The 19,947-nt window shown below is 33.3% G+C and overlaps 2 protein-coding genes across 3 annotated transcripts; both read left to right on the top strand.

The window, feature by feature from the left end:
- Positions 1-4,245: 4,245 nt before the first annotated feature.
- LOC131017206 (putative disease resistance protein At1g50180) lies at positions 4,246-9,454 on the top strand. Its single transcript, XM_057945942.1, has 3 exons — positions 4,246-5,169; positions 5,612-5,671; positions 8,724-9,454. The coding sequence occupies exons 1-3, from the start codon at positions 4,272-4,274 to the stop codon at positions 8,729-8,731; spliced, it is 966 nt and encodes a 321-aa protein (XP_057801925.1). The 5' UTR covers positions 4,246-4,271; the 3' UTR covers positions 8,732-9,454.
- A 2,157-nt stretch (positions 9,455-11,611) lies between these two features.
- On the top strand, positions 11,612-15,204 carry LOC131017199 (probable disease resistance protein RF9). 2 transcript variants are annotated; one of them, XM_057945935.1, is made up of 3 exons: positions 11,651-12,653; positions 13,355-14,716; positions 14,810-15,204. In XM_057945935.1, exons 1-3 carry the CDS (start codon positions 11,729-11,731, stop codon positions 15,055-15,057), a joined length of 2,535 nt encoding a protein of 844 aa, XP_057801918.1. In that variant the 5' UTR covers positions 11,651-11,728; the 3' UTR covers positions 15,058-15,204. The 2 variants fall into 2 exon arrangements, with proteins under 2 accessions (XP_057801917.1, XP_057801918.1); XM_057945934.1 differs by having other exon boundaries at positions 11,612-12,653; positions 13,355-15,204.
- The last annotated feature ends 4,743 nt before the right edge of the window (positions 15,205-19,947 follow it).

Genomic DNA, 19,947 nt, shown 5'->3' on the forward strand with positions numbered 1-19,947 from the left:
TGCATTCAATCTTGATTTTCCAATCCTGAAAATTATCCCTGCCATTAAATGGCACTACATGCATGTTGTTCATGATTATGCAGGTGAAGCAGGCAGGCAAACACTTCAGTCAAGAGCACAGGAAGCACAGAGATAGCACAAAGCAGAAGGTAGGTCAAAGCTGACCTAGGGAGGAACCACTTAGAGTTAAAGAGCAGTGGAGAGCACAGATCTCAGCACAGATTGATCTGTGGAGCAAGGTTCGCACTGGTCACCCTAGGAGTTCCAAGAGGACTATCTAAGTCCAGAAACTCTCAATCCAAGGGAGTTTACAAGGCACACAGAACTTTCAGAGAGCTCAACACATAGCAATAGTAACAAGGCAACAAGGTACACACAGCCAATCTAGATAAGTCCCTTTCTCCCTTGCTTTCCAGGTTACTCGCATGAGGAGACTCCTTTAAAGGAGAATCCAGACGAACTTGACCAAAAATACAAGGGAGATCTTACTTGGCTTGAAATACCAAGGGATTATCGAGATATCAGGCAACACGCGGAAGCAAAAAGACACAGGAACGCAAGACACCAAAAGAAAAGAAAATCAGCACATAAAACCAACCCTAGATCTAGGAGCTAGGGTTACAGCCAATTTACCAGAGCCAAACTCTTCTAGGGGGAAGAGCTGGACTTACTCGATTCCTTGCTCGTCGGGAGCGAATAGGCGTAGCCAAAGGGCGGCGGGGTGGGTAAGATGTGTTCGGGGGGTGCCCTGGCAAGGTCACCGTGGCTCTGATACCAATGTTGGGTATCTTCACCTTGCCAGGATTGCACCTCTTGTTTCTCGAACCTCCTGTCTTCCCCACTCGTGCTCAAGCACTTCGCTATTCTTCTTCTTCTTCTCCACTTCTTGATCTCTTCTTCTCGTTCTTCTTCACTTCACCGGAGATCTGCAAAAGAGATGATACAGTAGAGAGTAAAAGTAACAAGAAAAAGAAAAAGGAAAGAAAGAAAACAGAGATGATTCAGAGTGGAAAAGAGTGTCCTCTTGGACACTTTGGCTCAGATTTTCCCACTGAAGGCTTGGCCTTTCCGGCAGCTTTAATGATCAAAGCACGGTGGAGGAAGAACAGGTCAACACCCAGATCTCAAAGCATAGCCACCAGCAGCAGGATCCCTATGGTCAGGAATCCGGTGGAGTACACACCCAGCAATTGTCACCAAACAGGAATCCGGTGGTCAGGATTCCGGTAACAATGCTCTCAATCGGAGGAAGCTCTCTCTTTTCAGACACAACACCGGAGAGTTGGTTGAAAACTGAAGAAATAGCAGAGCCTTCAAAGTTGTAAACTTCTTCTACAGAACTTCCTCCCCATTGAGTGCCTTATAACCGGAAAGGGATGGTACAGGAAGGTGGAAAGGGGCATTGGGAAGTAGGAGAGAGTCATAAATGGTGGTGGAGCTCGAGGAGAGGGGAATGACCGAGGTCTGGAGTTTTTAGGGTTTGGGGGAGGAGAACAGCTCTGGAGCGGCGCAGGTGGGAATGAGGGATTAGGGTTTGACTGAGGGGGTTGGGGTATATAGGAGGGTGGGCTTGGGCTTAGGTATTGGGCCAAAGGTAATTAAGTATGAGAGGGCTTTCGGGTTTAAGAGAGAAAAGGGATGAGGGGTAAACTTTTGGGCCTGGGGTTTGGGTTAATGAGAATTGGGCCAACACTCCACATATGAACTGAAGAGCGTCTTCATAGAAGAAGGTGGAATGCCGATGCTCAAACATCTCTGAATCTGTGAATGCCCCATGCTGAACATTGGGAATCTGTCGCAACACATCAACATCTTCTTTTTTTTTTATAAAAAAAATGCATAAAAGTATGTTTTTATATGCTTTTAATGTACTTGATATTGAATTAATTGAATTATGAACAACTATTTATTGAATTAAGTAACTGCTAAAACAAATGCATGAAAAATGAACCGTACGTAATACTAAAAAAAATTGCTTCGGAGTCGGTTAGGCAAATATTTTCAGACGGCGTAGTTTAACAAATTCAGCCTCCAATGTTAAATCCTGGATGCACCCTTGGCCGTGAATGCCCCAATTATCTAAAGACTAGGGATCTACTGCAACACATCAACATATTCTACATATATCCTACATGGCATCCTCATATTTTACCATTTCAAAATTCCCTAGCTCCCTTTCATTTGAAATCCTATATATAATAGGAAAATGACTTATCCTACATGGCATCCTCATATCTCACCATTTCAAAATTCCTCATCTCCCTTTCATTTGCAATTATTTCTAATATATAGATTCTTAAATAATGCATTTAATACATCATTTTAATTCATGTGCTTATATGTTATTATGCCCATAATTATTTCTATTTATCTTAAGTTATCATTACATACATTCTTAATTTATATTTTTTATTTATATAATGAAAGAATAATTTTAGTAATTTCCGTTTCCTTTTTTTCTAAAGCCATATACTAAATTCAATAATTTTAATTTCTTATTTTTTATCCAAAACTATGTACTAAGTTCAATAATTATTCTTCATGACTGAACATGAAATTGATCATATTGATCAGAAAATTAATTAAGAAAGAGTAATTTTCTTAGCAATTTTTTTTCTTTTCTAAAGATATGTAATAAATTCAATAATTATTGTCCATGATTGAACACAAAATTGATCATATTAATCATAAAATAATTCAAAAAAATATTATATACTTAATTTTTATTTGTATAATGAAAGAGTAATTTGCTAAATAATTTATATTTGATCTTATTCTTTTTTCCAAATCTATGTTTCAAGTTCAATAATTATTCTACCTGGATGAACATAAATTAATTATTCTTATCCTCTCAATTCTTCGCTAAAAAAATTAAATTTTGATAAATTTTTTAATTTGAATTACTCAATCTACATGAACATGGATTCAAACAATGATATCATCGTCATAGTTTTAATAAGTTAAGCGATGAATACCATGAAACTACACATGTTTGTTTTGAAGAGAGATTTCTCAAATTTTCAACATTTAAGTAGCACATTTTTGTTAATTATAATAGGAAAACCAAACTTACCTATGTGGCATTTTAGAATTCAAGCATTTTAAAATTTCTCTATTTTTTTAATTTTCATTTTCTTTCGTAAGTCACGTCTCTTATTCCAGATTGATTTTTAATCAAACTTCATCTTGACTAAAGCCTAAAAGTTTGAAATTGGGCCTTTTGCCACTTATTCTAAAAGTTCATCTTGACAACCCAGTTGATTTTTTTTTCTTCCATATTTTGGTTTAATTTTCTATCATGCTTGGTTGTGAACATTTAAATAAATGGAGCATTATTATTGTATTTGTATTGATGCCCTGTTCCTGACATTTCAGGGGCCTTAGGCAAAATGAGAAAAGAGGGCCCTTTACATAATATATATATATATATATATATATATATATATATATATAATCAATATCATAAAAATCGATTTTTTCGAGCTTTTGCAGATGCAAAATCGTTAATAATTACATCATGAACATCAATATTTTCCAACATATCTTTCTCAATAGCCTAAATTGCCAAACCATTCAACCTTTCTTGTGACATTGATGACCTCAGATAGGTTTTTATTAACTTAAGCTTTGAAAAGCTTCTTTCAGTAGATGTTATAGTCACATGCACAGTTAATAAAATTCTATAATTAAGCAATTGAGACATTTGGATAGCAATCTGCAGATTTGACAAATGTAAGAATCTCAATGACAGACAATAAATTAAAGAGCTTTTACACTTTCAGCAAAAAGGGAAATAAATTCATTTTGAATTTTATGCCCAAGGTAATGATGATGAATTTCACAATCTTGAATCCGTCTAACTTTAGAGAGCTTTTAATTCATTTTTGAATTTTATGCCCAAGGGAAATAAATTCTTCACGATTTTATGCCCAACGTGACTTTAACTGAGGTTTGCGTCAAAGTCGTTGTTCGATAGCAAGGTGATTGAAGAAGGGGGGTGGGGTCGTGGCGGGCGCCGACACGCTTTTGCCTTGTGCCACAAACAATAATTCTAGAGGCCTAGTTGAGAAGAAGTAGGCGAAGTAATAGGTGAAATGCGAGGTGCCAAGAAATGAGGAAGTAGATTCTTCACAATGTTGACAAAAAAGTCACGTTGACAAAAGAGTGAACCTTCTCTTTGATATATAGTACTACTATTCAACCACCAATTAAATACAGTGTCTTTTCAATTAAAATAGTAAAAAAAAAAAAAAAGTTAGAGGTCGATCGAGATGGCAGCGGAGGCGGCAATCTTATCTTTGGTGGATCTACTGGGCAATCAGCTCATCCAGAAGGTGAAATTCATGCGAGGCGTTAAGAGAAATGTGGAGTTGCTGAGAGACGAGCTGAGGAGGATGCAATCCTTTCTCAAAGACGCCAACAAAAAGCAATTTGAAGACGAGAGCGTGCGTAATTGGATCTCGGGTATCAGAGAGTTGGCTCAAGATGCCCAAGATACCATTGAGATCTTCCTTCTCGACGTTGAGAGTGCCAAGAATTGGGGGTTCATCAAAAGGTGTACAAGCTACCTGAAGCATATGCACATTGGAGATGAGATTGAGTCGATCCGAGCTAGGCTTGATGCCATCGACAAAAGCCGCGAGACGTACGGGATCAAGGATCTCGGAGAGGCAACGGAGTCATCATCGAGATCGGAAGTTGAATCGCGGCGGCGGTTGATTCCTTGGCAAAAGGACGAGCACCTTGTGGGCGTTAAAGATGATGTGGAAAAGCTGCTGCATGAATCGATTTTGTGTGAGGAGAAGAAAGGGCTTTCCATTACGGTGTTAGAGGGCATGGGTGGGATCGGGAAATCGACACTTGCCCGGGAAATATACAACCACCCCAAAGTCGTTGCTGGTCCATTCGACCGCCGTGGTTGGGTTGTGGTGTCGAGTGAATTTACACCACAAGAGACGATCAAGCAGCTTATCTTGGAGCTGCCGGGTTCTCGCAACAAAAAGGTGCATGAATTGGAGGAGTCAACCAAGGACAAGCAATACCTCCTACAAAACCTTCAAGAACTGCTTTATAAGCAATTGAAGGGAAAATCATATTTGATAGTTCTCGATGATGTGTGGGAGAAGGAACATTTGGAATCTCTCATCACTGCTTTCCCAAATCAACAAGGTAAACAAACAAGTTTTCCTATTCTAACTTAAAATTTTGTCAATAATGAGTGATGCAATTTTTACCTTTTCAAACTTAATCATTGCAAACTTATGAAATAATGGTACTCTTAGGGTGTGTTTGATATAAAAATGAGATAAAGGGTGATAAATAAAACTTAGATAAATAATACCTAGATAAATAATACAGGGGGAGGAGATATTAAATTTCTTAGTGGAACAGTGATATAAGAGCGGGCCTCTCCCTTAATGCGGGCTTTCTTGTTAATCAATATTGCTATCAAACGCTTAGATAAAACATGATTATTTATCTATTTTGCTTTATCTAAGGGTTTTGTTGACATCAAATTAACTTAAAATTTATATAGAAGTAGTACTACAGTAAAAGAATTTCAATATCAAAATTTCCATATTTTATCTTTTTTTCTTATCAAAACTCGTAGGAAAAGTGAACGGGAAGAGAGATGCTTTCCACAAGCGGATGATCAACATGCTCAAAAAAGGTAAAACTAACACTTTTTTTTATCTATCTAATGATACAACTGCATATAAAAGTTATAAATTTTGTAATACATACATAAAACTTCTTATTACATCAAGATATTATTATTATTATTATTATTATTATTATTATTATTGTGCACGCATGATCACGATCTGAATCATTACACAAGAAACTTAATTTACCAATAGTAAAAACATAAAATTCAGGAAATTAATAAAATTTCGATAAAACTTTAGGAAATAGAAATAGAAATGATACCGTCAATGTGAATTTGGGAGGCACTTTGAATTCTTAAACGGCGAATTTCAGAACTGCAGTACAGAGAAATATTCAGAAAAGTCACACTTTGAATAAGACAAAGAATGAACACACTACAAGAAATCTTCAATACAAAAAAAAAAAAAAAAAAAAAAAAAACCTTACCTTACGCTGTGGCTACATGCTTTGAAATATTACTATACTAGTACGCTCTCCCGCGCGATGCACGGGCTACGATTACACTAAAGCATCAATATAACTAAATTAATAGCCGTCATTTAATATAATACTTTTGGCTCGTAAAAGTCCAAATCGTATATTATTAAATTGTTATATAAATAAATAATTTGTACACATAATTAAATAAATATATATAATATTTAAAATTCTAATTTTAAGATATATAACTAATATTTTATTTTCAAATTCATATTAAAATTAATACGAATTTCCTCCTCCTTAATTGCATTAAAAATTATTGTAGTTTAAATAATTATAATTAAAAATCATGTAAACTTTTTTAAAAGAAAAAAAAATGACATATGCTTATGTTTGTCACCAATAAACGAAAAAACAATTAAAATAGAGTACGATATTCAACATTATAGATAAATGAGAGCGAACAAAAATTAATTTTAATATTTTAATCGATCATAACTTAATAATCTCAAATTTATTTTTTATAATTTAAAACAAATTAAAGACCTTTTCACAATCTTTAACTTAACATCAATTTGCATTATTTTTATAATCGATATTAATGATTTTTTTAAAAAGAATTAACAAAAAAAGAAGATAGAAAATTTGGAGGAAAAGTTTATGAGGAGAGAGAAAAATTGGAGGTAAACAAACTCCTCTTTTATACTCCCTCCGTCCCAATGAAAGCGCGGTGTGTATTTCTTTTTAAGTCGTCCCAACGAAAGTGGTGCATTTTCCTATTTTGGTAATAATTTTACACTACAAACAATGTGGCCCCACACACCTTTACATACTTTTACACTACAATATTATTTTCCTTAAATCCTGTGGCGAAAAGAAGCGCACCGCTTTCGTTGGGAAGGAGGGAGTATTATATATAGATTATTTCAATAATGGTGTTATTGATGAGTTGTAAGTTCATATGTGCCAAGTAATTTGAATAAATATGGCAATATTTATCTTATTATGTATTTAAATTTTAATTTGTGTTGCTTTACAAACGGATATATTTTTTTTTATCAATCGATTAGTGGAAAAACAGTGGTTGAACATGATATAATTGTCATTCATTTTTAAATAATATACATGATCTTTTTAAATTTAAATAGACGTGCTACTATAAAATTAAACAGTTCAATTTGTTTTTTTATTTTTAAATAGGATCAATACTGGTTCTCCAATTAATAATTTTTCAATGAGCCATTTTGATGCTTAATATATAGTAAATGTAAATCTAATATAATATTTAATTAAAAATAGTAATAGTAGACATGTTAATATAAATAAATATAAAAAACAATACAAACATAATTAAAGATTTAATAAATTTAAATCATATGTGAAATATAATTTTTAAGATGATATAATTAATTATTCATCTATAAATTTATATTAAATTAATTTAAATTCTACTTTAAAAACAATATTTTTAAATTGAAGAGCTTTGAAATGAGCTAATATGTTAAAAAAAACACTATAAAAATAAAATTAATACTATAAAAGAAAAAATAAAAGATAAAATAACGTGACTTCAATATTAAAAAAAAGGGCGCTGATATTTGGACACTGAGTGTCTTGGACACTCATGGAGAAACCCGGTTTTTTGGAGAGTTTTAAGTTGACCGATTTTTTGGTATTCTGTCATTTGTCTATAATATCCCTTCCAATTATAATCAACCGATTTTTATGAAATGAAGTCAACACTTCTACAGAGCTCAATTGGTATGGGCCGAAAAATTTAGTTTTCCAACTGCACTAACTTATTTCAATTATATCATTCAACTTTATTTCATTAAGTATAATTATTTCGACTTCATTAATTACACTATAATAGTTAGTATATAGTTTTCCGAGCGAAATTCAATCGTTTGAATCATTTTACTTTATTTTTTTTCTCAAATTCACTAATTTACCTTAATTAATTAATAAAACTTTATTTTTTAACGAATAATTATTTCGACTTCGTTATTCACACTAGAGATGTTCATTTTCTTTTTGGCATGTCGCGTTTAGTACTTTATTGTAATACATTGTTATTGTCTTCGAGTAGAGTTAGTATATAATTTTCCGAGCGAAATCCAATCGTTTGAATCATTTTACTTTATTTTTTTCTCAAATTCACTAATTTACCTCAATTAATTAAAATTAATCCCATTTTCTTATGATTAAATCGAGTTCATAATTTACACTATTATAATAATTTTGACAATATTGCCTCGCGTTCATTACTTTATTATAATACATTCTAAAAATGTATATGTTATACATTTTTTCACTCGATTTCCCTACGTATGATACATTGAGTATAATTATGTCGACTTCATTACTCACACAATAGTGGTTCATTTTCTTATTATTATATCTCGTTTACTGCTTTACTAGAATACATTTAAATAAAGTATATGTTATTTAGTTTTTCGATCGATGTCCCATTGTATTCACCATTTTATTTTATTTCATTGTGTAATCGATCGACATGCTAAACGTAAGCCAATATTTATAAAATTGTATTTATTGTATTATAACAATTTCGATTTCAATAGTTTATTATAATATATTTATTGAGTTATCGACCGGTTTGTCACCGTACACAGCACTCTGACACTGAGTCAGAGAATGAGGAAGTTTCTGAGCTCGAACTCGAAGGTCAGACGTGGAGGCTAGCAAAGCTCTCACTCCTACATTCTACACAACAGAGGCTGCCAAACTCTGGAAGTATCTCAAAAATTCTCTCGTGTACAACGAGCGAAACATTGATGAGGTATCTTTTAAAGACTACAACTGGCTGGATTTTCTTAAATTTCTTAGATTGTTAAAGTCTGTGTTAGAATTTATGCCATATAACAAAAGGGTGGTTCAATTGGTTTATTCTAATCTGTCAACGGAGTTTGGGGATAAAAGGAATCGAAAGTATGGGAAATTGTTTTACAATAACAAGGTTTATAACCTTTACCCTTGCCATTATCAATGAAATGCTTGAGACGCCCAATGTGAAGGGCACAGTGGTAAAGGACATAGACAAAGTTGCAGAGGTGATCACAGGAGGCAAGTTAAAGAAGTGGATGAAATCGATGGAATCTTCGAACTTGTCCTATCTGTACTCGGCGTTATTCAAGATAATGACGTTCAATTGGGTGGTGTCATCCAATTTTACGGTCATCACACTGCAGCGCGACATATTGCTTTACTGTATTGGCGAGGGATTGCCATTCAATTTGGGCCAGGTCATTTTTGACCAAATTGCTGCTAAATCGCAACTATCTGCCTTGCTTTTTCACTCTCTTATCTACAGGGTACTTGATGTACTATTTTTCTAGCAACCAAACCGCAACTAACACGGTGTAATTGTAATACTAAATAGCAAGTAAATATATCGTCTCCACAGGGATTGAAATATCGAAATTACTCTAGCTATCTCCTAAACAAACAAAAATAGTAGACAGGAAACAGAAAATAGAGGGAGACTTAATTAAGACTAAACTCAAACAGAAACAAATAAAATTCACGAATAAAATCAAATAATAAAGACAACTGATCCTAGGGTAGTAAATTCATTAACTAAATCCACATAATAAATCTATTAATCCTATTAACCAATTTAATCCAGTTATGATGAGAGATCGCTTAATTAATCAACTCGCTAGAGCAGCAACGATCGTAGATTAGTAAATTCTCTATCTCCACTAGGTCTCAAGAAAATCTACTAACTCCCAATAGCACCTAAGAATAGCTCCCTATGATCCACCTATCTCCGTTGGGTCTCAAGGTTAAGATCATATCATACATTCCTGAATTCGCTAAACAGATATCTCCATTGGGTCTCAAGCCGAATAACTACACATGCAAACTATTGATCAGATAATTCACACGAATTCAAGCACCATGAATTATGAATCATAAACTGGAAGGTAAATAAGTACTAACAAATAAATCACATGAATCTAATTAACTATTTACAAACCCTAGAATCAGATAAGAAAACTAGCCAGACATGTTAAAATAAAACATAAACATAATTAAAAAAAAGTAATTGTAAAAACTGTATTAAATAAAACTGAAAGAACGATCTTGAATCTTCAATCCTTGCAGAAATCCAATCCAAGCTCTAAAAACTGGAAAACAATATTAATCTAAAGCTATGAAACTGAAAAACTAAAGTTGGGAACCCTGAATAGGTCAAAAGAAGACCTATATATAGTGTCAGGGTAAAATATAGAGTTTGAGCTCGAAAATAACACAGAAAACGCGTAAAAACATAAAAACACGGACCCGCGGCGACCCGACAATGATCGGGCGGCGCTCACCGCGAGGTCGCCACTAGCGCCGAAAACTCGGCGGGCTGCACGGTACACATCTCGTACAATTGTCCGGATCCATAATTTTTTAATGGAGTCTCCTCCCACATAGGTTAATTATAAAATAAATTAAATATAATATAATTCCTTCATAAAAACCCGCTCTGATACCAATTTTGAAAGCGCAAGCGCGAATTAATGTATAAGATGAAGTATTAAGAGAGATATAGTATAAGGGTAGGAATTGTATTTCACTATGAAGTGAGTATTTTTCATAAATGTTTTACAAGGGTGAGGAGATTTGATAGATATATTATGGAAGTGGGTATTAAAATTATTTAACCCTTGATTATATGCATGTGGTTAAAGTACGGATTCGACTTTTAGTTCCTTGTTGGCCTTGTTTTATGTATAAAAAAATTCATATTAATTTATACTCTATCCGTCCACGAAATAAGCACAAAATTTAAGAGTTGTGTGGGGTATGCTTGCCAAAAAAGGGAAATGAGCATTTATTTAGTTTCCCTATCATATGAATATTTGTGTTTTATTAAAGAAGATAGTTTATTAAAGATGAAAGAATATTTAGGCTATTGCCGTTGCCGACAACTTTAAAGCGCAAACCAATTAATTCAACAACAAAGGGAGGAATGTACATTACAAAGGAATTTTGCTATACTGTATAAATGCCCCATATAAATACAGAATACTCCATATTAGGAATAAATTCTCAATTGTGTATTTTCTTTTAGTACAAATTTATCATCATCATCAGAAAATATGGATTTTTTTTATCACATTCACTTTTTTTTTTTTTTTTTTATCTCTTGTTTTCTAGAATAGAAAATATGAGAAAATACTCACATCAATACTACATGATTGATGAACAAAAAATCATATTGTCTAGAAAAAATTATCCATAATGAAGAGCATGTGAAAAAATTGAAAAATGATAAAAATATTTATTTTCCACTTTTCACATCAAAGAGAACGCATTCTCGTGCGAAAAACTAAAATTACAAAAGGTGAACTTTTTCTTTATCAAATTTTAGTCATCCCTATATTTTTTATCCAATTCATCGTGAAGTGACAACATCAACCTCATTTGTGTCTTTGAATTTTTATGAAATTTTGGGACCATCTTGGTGGGGCCTACACTACTACAAAGTCACGCACGACAAAAAAGTGCAGCTTCTCTCTTGGATAAGTATATACTAGCCAGTCATTCATGACCAGTTCAACCACCAATTAAATATCTTTTCAATTAAAATAAAAAAATTAAAAAATTGTAGAGGTCGATCGACATGGCAGCGGAGGCGGCGATCTCATCTCTGGTCGAACTACTGGGCGATCAGCTCATCCAGAAGGTTAAATTCCTGCGAGGCGTCGAGGGAAAGGTGGAGTCGCTGAAAGCCGAGTTCAAGAGGATGCAATCCTTTCTCAAAGACGCCAACAAAAAGCAATTTCAAGACGAGAGCGTGCGCAATTGGATCTCGGAGATTAGAGAGTTGTCTCAAGATGCCCAAGATACCATCGAGATGTTCCTTCTCAACGTTGAGAGTGCCAAGAATTGGGGGCTCTTCAAACGATGTACAACCTTCCCGAAGCGTATGTATCACCTCTACGGAATTGGAGATGAGATTGAGTCGATCCTAAAGAAGCTTGATGAAATTAAAAAAAGTCGCGACATGTACGGTATCAAGGATCTCGGAGAGGCAGCCGAGTCGTCATCGAGATCGGAAGTTGAATTGCGGCGGCGGTTGTGTCCTTGGCAAAAGGACGAACACCTTGTCGGCGTTGAAGATGATGTAAAAAAGCTGCTGCAAGAATCAATTCTGTATGAGAAGAGAGGGCTTTCCATTGTGGTTTTAGAGGGCATGGGTGGGATCGGGAAATCGACACTTGCCCGGGAAATATACAACCACCCCGACGTCGTTGCTGGTCCATTTGATCATCGTTGTTGGGTTGTGGTGTCGAGTGAATTTACACCACAAGAGACCATCAAGCAGCTTATCTTCGAGCTGCAAAAGTCTAAAGAAGATAAACAAAAGCTGCTTGACGAAATAAAGAAATTGGAGGAGTCCATGAAGGATAAGCTGTTTGTCCAAGAGGAGCTGAAACAAATGCTTCGTAAGCAATTGGAGGGAAAATCATATTTGATAGTTCTGGATGATGTTTGGGAGAAGGAACATTTGGAATCTCTCATCACTGCTTTCCCAGATCAACAAGGTAAACTATACCATTTATCCTATTTTAATTTGTTTTAAATCTTATTTTACTGGATATTTCTTCTCCACTTTCAATTTGTATGCTTTAATTTTGCGATAATTAATTATGGTTTATTCAATTCAATTTTTTTAAAACAATTTATTCAATCCAATTAAGGTAATGTAATTATTTTAACAATTAATTTTATTTTTGCTAGCTAACAAGCGCCAATGCGTATTGTTTTATAATTATCCTTAGGGTGAAATATTTTGGAGAAAAAGCCCAAATGATGGTCCAAATAATTATCGTATTTTATGTGCTTGATTTCATTTATTTTTTATAAAAGTGTCATTTTTGTTGTTAATAAAACTATCATTTGTTGTGAGTAGTATCATTTACGTTGGTCGAGGTTACAGAAAAGGCGGTGGGGGGCAGGCCGGACTCGATCTGGTCGGGCTATCTGGGCTGGGTAGAACCTATCCTCATGGTGTGGATGGGTGTACATAAGACAAGCTCGCAACTTCATAGATTATTGCCTAAATCTACTTTCACAATAAAGCTCACTGTAGTTGCCATTTGGACACTCTTTTGAGGCAACACCCTATTTTAGCAAAAAATATATAATAGTTATAAAAACTATAGCCATATAGATAAAAATAGTAGCATTTCGAAATATTATTGTTAAGTTTTTTGAATTAATCAGTCGTTACTCTGATGGACAGATAAAGCAAGTAGATTGTTGGTTACCACCCGCAACAAGATTATTACAAAGTATGATCAATACGTCCACAAGATGAGTCTCTTAGACTCCAAAAAAAGCTGGGAATTATTGTTGAAGAAGGCATTCATTGGCAGCACAATTGGCAAATGTCCAGAAGAATTCGAGAGTGTGGGCACACAAATCTTGCAAAAATGCGATGGTCTACCATTAGCTATCAGCGTGGTAGGAGGCTTACTCATGGAAACACAAACCAAGAGTGGATGGGAACAAGTTCTTAACCAATTAAACTCTTATTTGGGAAGGACTGAAAGCGGCGTATCAGCAATTTTGGAGTTGAGTTATCAGAATTTATCTCCCCAATTGAAATCATGCTTCTTGTGCCTAGCTTTTTTCAAAGAAGACTTTACTATCCCAGCAAAAAGGCTAGTAAAGATATGGAATGCACAAGGCTTGATCCAACACGAAGGAAGCACAAGTATATTTGAAGAGATAGGAAGAGGTTATTTAAATGAGCTGATCAATCGAAGCATGGTTCAAATTCAAGATCTAAAAATCCACGATCAAGTCAAAAGTTGTCGCCTCCATGATCTTGTTCGTGAGGTTTGCTTAAGAAAAGCAAAGGAGGAAATAGGTCTTGAGATAGTAAAGGGGGACGGAGGGATGCCATCAGAATCATCCAATAAGCCTCGCCATCGTGTTGTCTATGCCAAAAATCTTGAGACTTCCTCGTCGAATCAAAATAAGCATGTACGCTCTCTTTTCCTACTTAACGTCCATGCTGATTTCGAATATATAACCACTCCATCTCATTACTGGAAGGGCTATCAACTCCTTAAGACAGTCGAGCTTGACGCCATTGCCTTCAAAAGATTTCCCAACTCTTTTCGGTTATTGATTGCATTGAAGTGCTTGAGAATATACGCAGACTATGGAACCCGCATAAAACTCCCATGTTGGTTTGATCATCTTAGAAATCTCGAGGTTGTTCACATGAAAAGGTGCTGTGTATATTTTCCAAGACTTGTTTCATTGAAAATGGACAAGCTACGTTACTTCATCAGCGGAGCTATTGGCCGTGGACCGACAAATAAAAACATGTGGAATAAAAATATTGAGTGTTTGAGAGGAATAAGGCACAAGGATTGGATGAAGTCAACTCTAACGAGTAGTTGCCATCTTCGTGAATTAGGCATACAGTTAGGAGAAGGACGGATAAAGCGTGAAGAGTTGATCAAAGCGAGAGCGTCATTGGAGAAGATGCAGAATCTTGTCATACTTCACTTAATATGGCCGTTCAAATATGATACTGACATAGCATTAGCTGTGCCGCAGCTCGCCAATCTCACCAAACTTAAACTGGAAGGTAAGATGCTCAAATGTCCAACTGCGAGTATGTTCCCTCCAAATCTTTCTCACCTCACGTTGAGACTTTCCTGCCTACATGATCCGATGGCAGAGCTGGGTAAGCTTCCAAAGCTTTTATTTCTCAAGCTACAGGATGCAGCTTACAGGGGTGAAACGATGCTAGTTTTGTGCGACGGGTTCCCCAGCCTCGAAGCCCTGGCTTTTCGAGATTTGTATGAACTGAAGAGCGTCATCATAGAAGAAGGTGGAATGCCGAAGCTCAAACATCTCCGAATCCGTGAATGCCCCGATCTGAAGACTGGGAATCTACCGCAACACATCAACATATTTACTCAATAAACTGATCAAGTTTACTTTACTCATCTTCTGTTATTCTTGTTTGTGTCTATGTGTAACAAGAAATGGAGTGTCTTGTGCTTGTTGAAACATTAATTTGTGTTCTATACACTTTTGCACATTGATTAAGGAAAATTTATTTTTCCCAAATTAACCTTAACGCATGGTAATTAATTTTCAATTAATCATGTCCATTATTTTAATGGGAATCAAATATGAGCCACTTAATTAATCACCCATTATGGTGGCATTGAAAAATGACATAATATTAGGGGTGATGAGAAGAAACGAACCATTTGAAGAATATCAGAATATTACAAATCACATTTTCTTGAAAATGTGATAAACTTGAATGAGAATAATAATAATGGGCTGTTTTGGTATAATAACATATATAGAACTAAATTCATGTGGCTTTAAATCATAATTTACTTTCAAATACAATAATTTAATTTGTATTCTCTCAAAAAAAAAATTATAAATTTGGTTAAACATATTTCAAATTCTCGTATAGAAATAATATACTAGCATTAAAATAATTACAATTTGCTATAAATATTATTATTTTAGCTCTTTTATTTGTAGATACTAGATTAAAGTGATTTTCCAATGCCGTGTATAAGTCTTGAAATAATTAAAATAATTTAATTCTTAAACTTGACAGATAAATTGTAATTGGGGGAACGTTGTTACCCATAGTAGTCGATAACCCGTCGAAATTCGACGAGTATCTTTTGACCTAGTTATTTTAAAGTTTTGATATATTAACAAATTCTTAAATAATTTATTATAAAGTGATAATATTAACACATTTAATTAAAATAAATGCCATGATAATTGAAATTTATTATTAAAAAATAATTTTACATTACATTTCAGACTATAATAAAGAAAAATATTATAAAGTAGTTTTTTGTTGCTTTTTCGATTTTTGCAAGAAACAAAAAGAAGATAAATATATTTTAAAATTTAATAATATTTTTACACGGATAAACAACTAAAAAAGTATACTAAGAAGTGTTTGCTTATTTTTTTATAAAATCTATATATATATGAAACACCAGTTTTTAACGGTAACTTTTTACCGCCAGATTTTCTCTCTCCTTCTATCACTCATTTTATCACACTTTCTCTCTCCTAACTCTCTCATCTCACACGTTTCTCTCACCATCTTTATTATATGATTTTTACCAAATTTTATCTCACTTCTCTTTTTTCTTTTGATTATTTTCTAGAAATCATCAAATTTGATTCGTGAAAAATATTCAATATGGATGTTAAATTAAAGATCGTGACAATATCTTTAATTTGATATAAAAATTATATTTAAAAAAATTGACATAAAAATGTTATAATAGTTTGAAATCATAAAATTAATTTATTCTTCTCTCCTCTCTCCTATTTCCTCTCTCCACTCTCCACTCTTTTTTTTAATATTGAAGTCACGTTAGTATTTTTTTAAATCATATTAGCTCATTTCAAAGCTCTTCAATTTAAAAGTATTGTTTTTAGAGTAGAATTTAAATTAATTTAATATAAATTTATAGCTGAATAATAAATTATATCATCTTAAAAATTATATTTCAGATATGGTTTAAATTTATTAAATCTTTAATTATGTTTTATTGTTTTTTATATTTATTTGTATTAACATATCTACTACTACTATTTTTAATTAAATATTATATTAGATTTCATTTACTATATATTAAACATCAAAATGGCTCATTGAAAAATTATTAATTGGAGAATCAGTATTGATACTATTTAAAAATTTAAAAATAAATTGAACTGCTTAATTTTATAATAGCACGTCTATTTAAATTTAAAAAGATCATGTATATTATTTAAAAATGAATGACAATTATATCATGTTCAACCCCTGTTTTTCCACTAATCGATTGATAAAAAAAATAAAAAAAAATTGTTTGTAAAGCAACAGAAATTAAAATTTAAATGCATATAAAGATAAATATTGTCATATTTATTCAAATTACTTGGCACATATAAACTTACGACTCATCAATAACACCATTATTGAAATAATAATCTATATATAATACTCCCTCCGTCCCAACGAAAGCGGTGCTCTTCTTTTCGCCACGGAATTTAAGGAGAATAAGATTGTAGTGTAAAAATGTGTAAAGGTGTGTGGGGCCACATTTTTTGTAGTGTAAAATTATTACCAAAAAAGAAAATGCACCACTTTCGTTGGGACGATTTAAAAAGGAATACGCACCGCTTTCATTGGGACGGAGGGAGTATAAAAGAGGAGTTTGTTTACCTCCAATTTTTCTCTCTCCTCATAAACTTTCCCTTCAAATTTTATATCTTTTTTTTAATTCTTTTTAAAAAATCATTAATTTCTATTATAAAAATAATGCAAATGGATGTTAAATTAAAGATTGTAAAAAGATCTTTAATTTGATATAAAAATTATAAAAAATAAAATTGAGATTATTAAGTTATGATTGATTAAAATATTAAAATTAATTTTTGTTCGCTCTCATTTATCTATAATGTTGAATATCGTACTCTATTTTCATTGTATTTTCGCATATTTCATTTTTTTCCTTTTAAAAAAGTTTACATGATTTTTAAATACAATTATTTAAACTACAATAATTTTTAATGCAATTAAGGAGGAGGAAATTTGTATTAATTTTGATATGAATTTGTAAATAAAATATTAGTTATATATTTTAAAATTAGAATTTAAAATATTATATATATTAATTTAATTATGTGTACAAATTGTTTATTTATGGGTTAAGTACCAAATACCTCTCCAACATTGGGGCCCCTATCGCGTATAGGACCCTATAGTCAGGGTCCGCGCTGTTTACTACCTCAACGTGGCTAAACCTAAGCAAATCCCCCCCTCAAATACCAAATACCCCCCCTGCATTAAGTCACCGTTGGGGGGGTATTTGGTACTTAATACCTGACTATAGGGTCTTATACGCGATAGGGGCCCAACGTTGGGGGGGGGGGATTTGCTTAGGTTTAGCCACGTTGAGGTAGTAAACAGCGCGGACCCTGACTATAGGGTCCTATACGCGATAGGGGCCCCAACGTTGGGGGGTATTTGGTACTTAACCCTTTATTTATTTATATAACAATTTAATAATATACGATTTGGACTTTTACGAGCCAAAATTATTATATTAAATGACGGCTATTAATTTAGTTATATTGATGCTTTAGTGTAATCGTAACCCGTGCATCGCACGAGAGAGCGTACTAGTAAATTTAGATATCAACGTTAAGGGTCTACTAGGCATGTACATGTGAGTCAAACGTTGTTTATCACATTAAAAAGTAAAGACAATTTGTTTTCACAAAATGTCGCATGCAATTTGATAAGGTGCGTGCTTGAGCATCAACATATAAAATTATAAATGACGATAGACGATATCTACATTTCAAATTCAAATTTAAATATATCTTTTTCAAATTTAAAATTTAATAATGAGATATAAAATAAATAGTCATTAAATGCATGTAATAGTATTACGCTTTAACTTAGAAAAAATAATTAATAGGAAAACCTTATAAATTATAATGTTAGTTAAATTGGCTTATTGCACTTTTTGCAATGATATCCGACTTTACTTTCCTTTAAAACACTTTTATAGCCTCTTTTATTTCTGCAGGTTTCGTAGTATCATGATTTTGTGGGGTAAAAATCTATTATTGTACCTTTACATAGGTGTCAACCAATAAATTGAGAGAGAAACAGTAAGATAAATACTAGTATTGTAATATTATTATGATCGAAACACCTCAATATGGATATTAATATGACCTTAAAAAAACATGGATATTAATATTATTTTTATCTCATTTGAGTTTATGATGTCTTTAGTGGTTCTCACTAAAGAAGTATTGAACCACTTGTCATTTTTCAAATCTTGGGCACCGCCAGAAATATCAGTAGTCAACAAAATGTTAAGGCCATTTAAAAATTTTAAAATCACCAAAATGTAAGATAGTAATATTTAAACTAAGATAGAAAATCACTATAAAGTGTAAATCTAGTTATTGACCTTTGAATAAAATCAATCACTTCCTTAATATCAGGTCAAATAAAAAATTGGTTTGTGTTGTTCATAGTGAAAACTTTTATTAACCTATAATATAATGTTAAATGTGTTACACTACAAAAAAAGGGCAAATACCGAGAAAAATTATCAAGGACATGCCGACCCTCGGTAATTACCGACTATTTACGAACGACAAAATAGACGGATCAGATATAACACACTTATCGACGGCGACCGTCGTCGATGATTACCGATGGCGTGGATCGCCATCGGTGAATATTAATTTGTCATTTAATTATTGTGTTTTAATATTATCAATGGCAGCTGTCGTCGGTGATTACCGGCGGCTTGGGCTACCGTCGGTGATCTTGACACGGGTCGGCTGGTACTGACGGAACATGCTGTCGGTAATTTTCGAGATAAAATCGGGCAGAATGTGCCCTACCTGCACATTACCGCCCGCGCCTCCCTCCTCTCCATCTTCGTCTCTGTCGTCGTCGACCACCGCCAGGTAAGTCTCCCTCCCTTTCGTCTCTCTCTCTCTGACCTGCTCACTCTCTATTTTGTCCAGCCACCACCGCAGCCGCGCCACCCCCCAACCGTCGCGCCACCCCCAATCACCGTACGCTCTCGCCAATTTTATTTATTTATTTACTATTATTCTTCATAGATAAATTTGTTAGATTAAGTATGAATAAGTAAATTTTAATTAATTTATAGTATGATTAAGTATGAATTTGTTAGATTAAATATGATTAAGTATGAATTTGTTAGATTAATTTATTTAGTTTAGATAAATTAGTTAGATTAAGTATGATTAAGTATGAATAAGTAAATTTGTTAGAAA

The sequence above is a fragment of the Salvia miltiorrhiza genome, chromosome 3 (assembly GCF_028751815.1).
Source record: "Salvia miltiorrhiza cultivar Shanhuang (shh) chromosome 3, IMPLAD_Smil_shh, whole genome shotgun sequence".
NCBI lineage: Eukaryota > Viridiplantae > Streptophyta > Magnoliopsida > Lamiales > Lamiaceae > Salvia > Salvia miltiorrhiza.

Bases quoted from the DNA above. Each gene is read 5' to 3' on its own strand.
- LOC131017206 (XM_057945942.1), top strand. From the start codon at position 4,272: ATGGCAGCGGAGGCGGCAATCTTATCTTTGGTGGATCTACTGGGCAAT. The intron at 5,170-5,611 runs GTAAACAAACAA...CAAAACTCGTAG, and splicing joins TGCTTTCCCAAATCAACAAG to GAAAAGTGAACGGGAAGAGA.
- LOC131017199 (XM_057945934.1), top strand. From the start codon at position 11,729: ATGGCAGCGGAGGCGGCGATCTCATCTCTGGTCGAACTACTGGGCGAT. The intron at 12,654-13,354 runs GTAAACTATACC...TCTGATGGACAG, and splicing joins TGCTTTCCCAGATCAACAAG to ATAAAGCAAGTAGATTGTTG.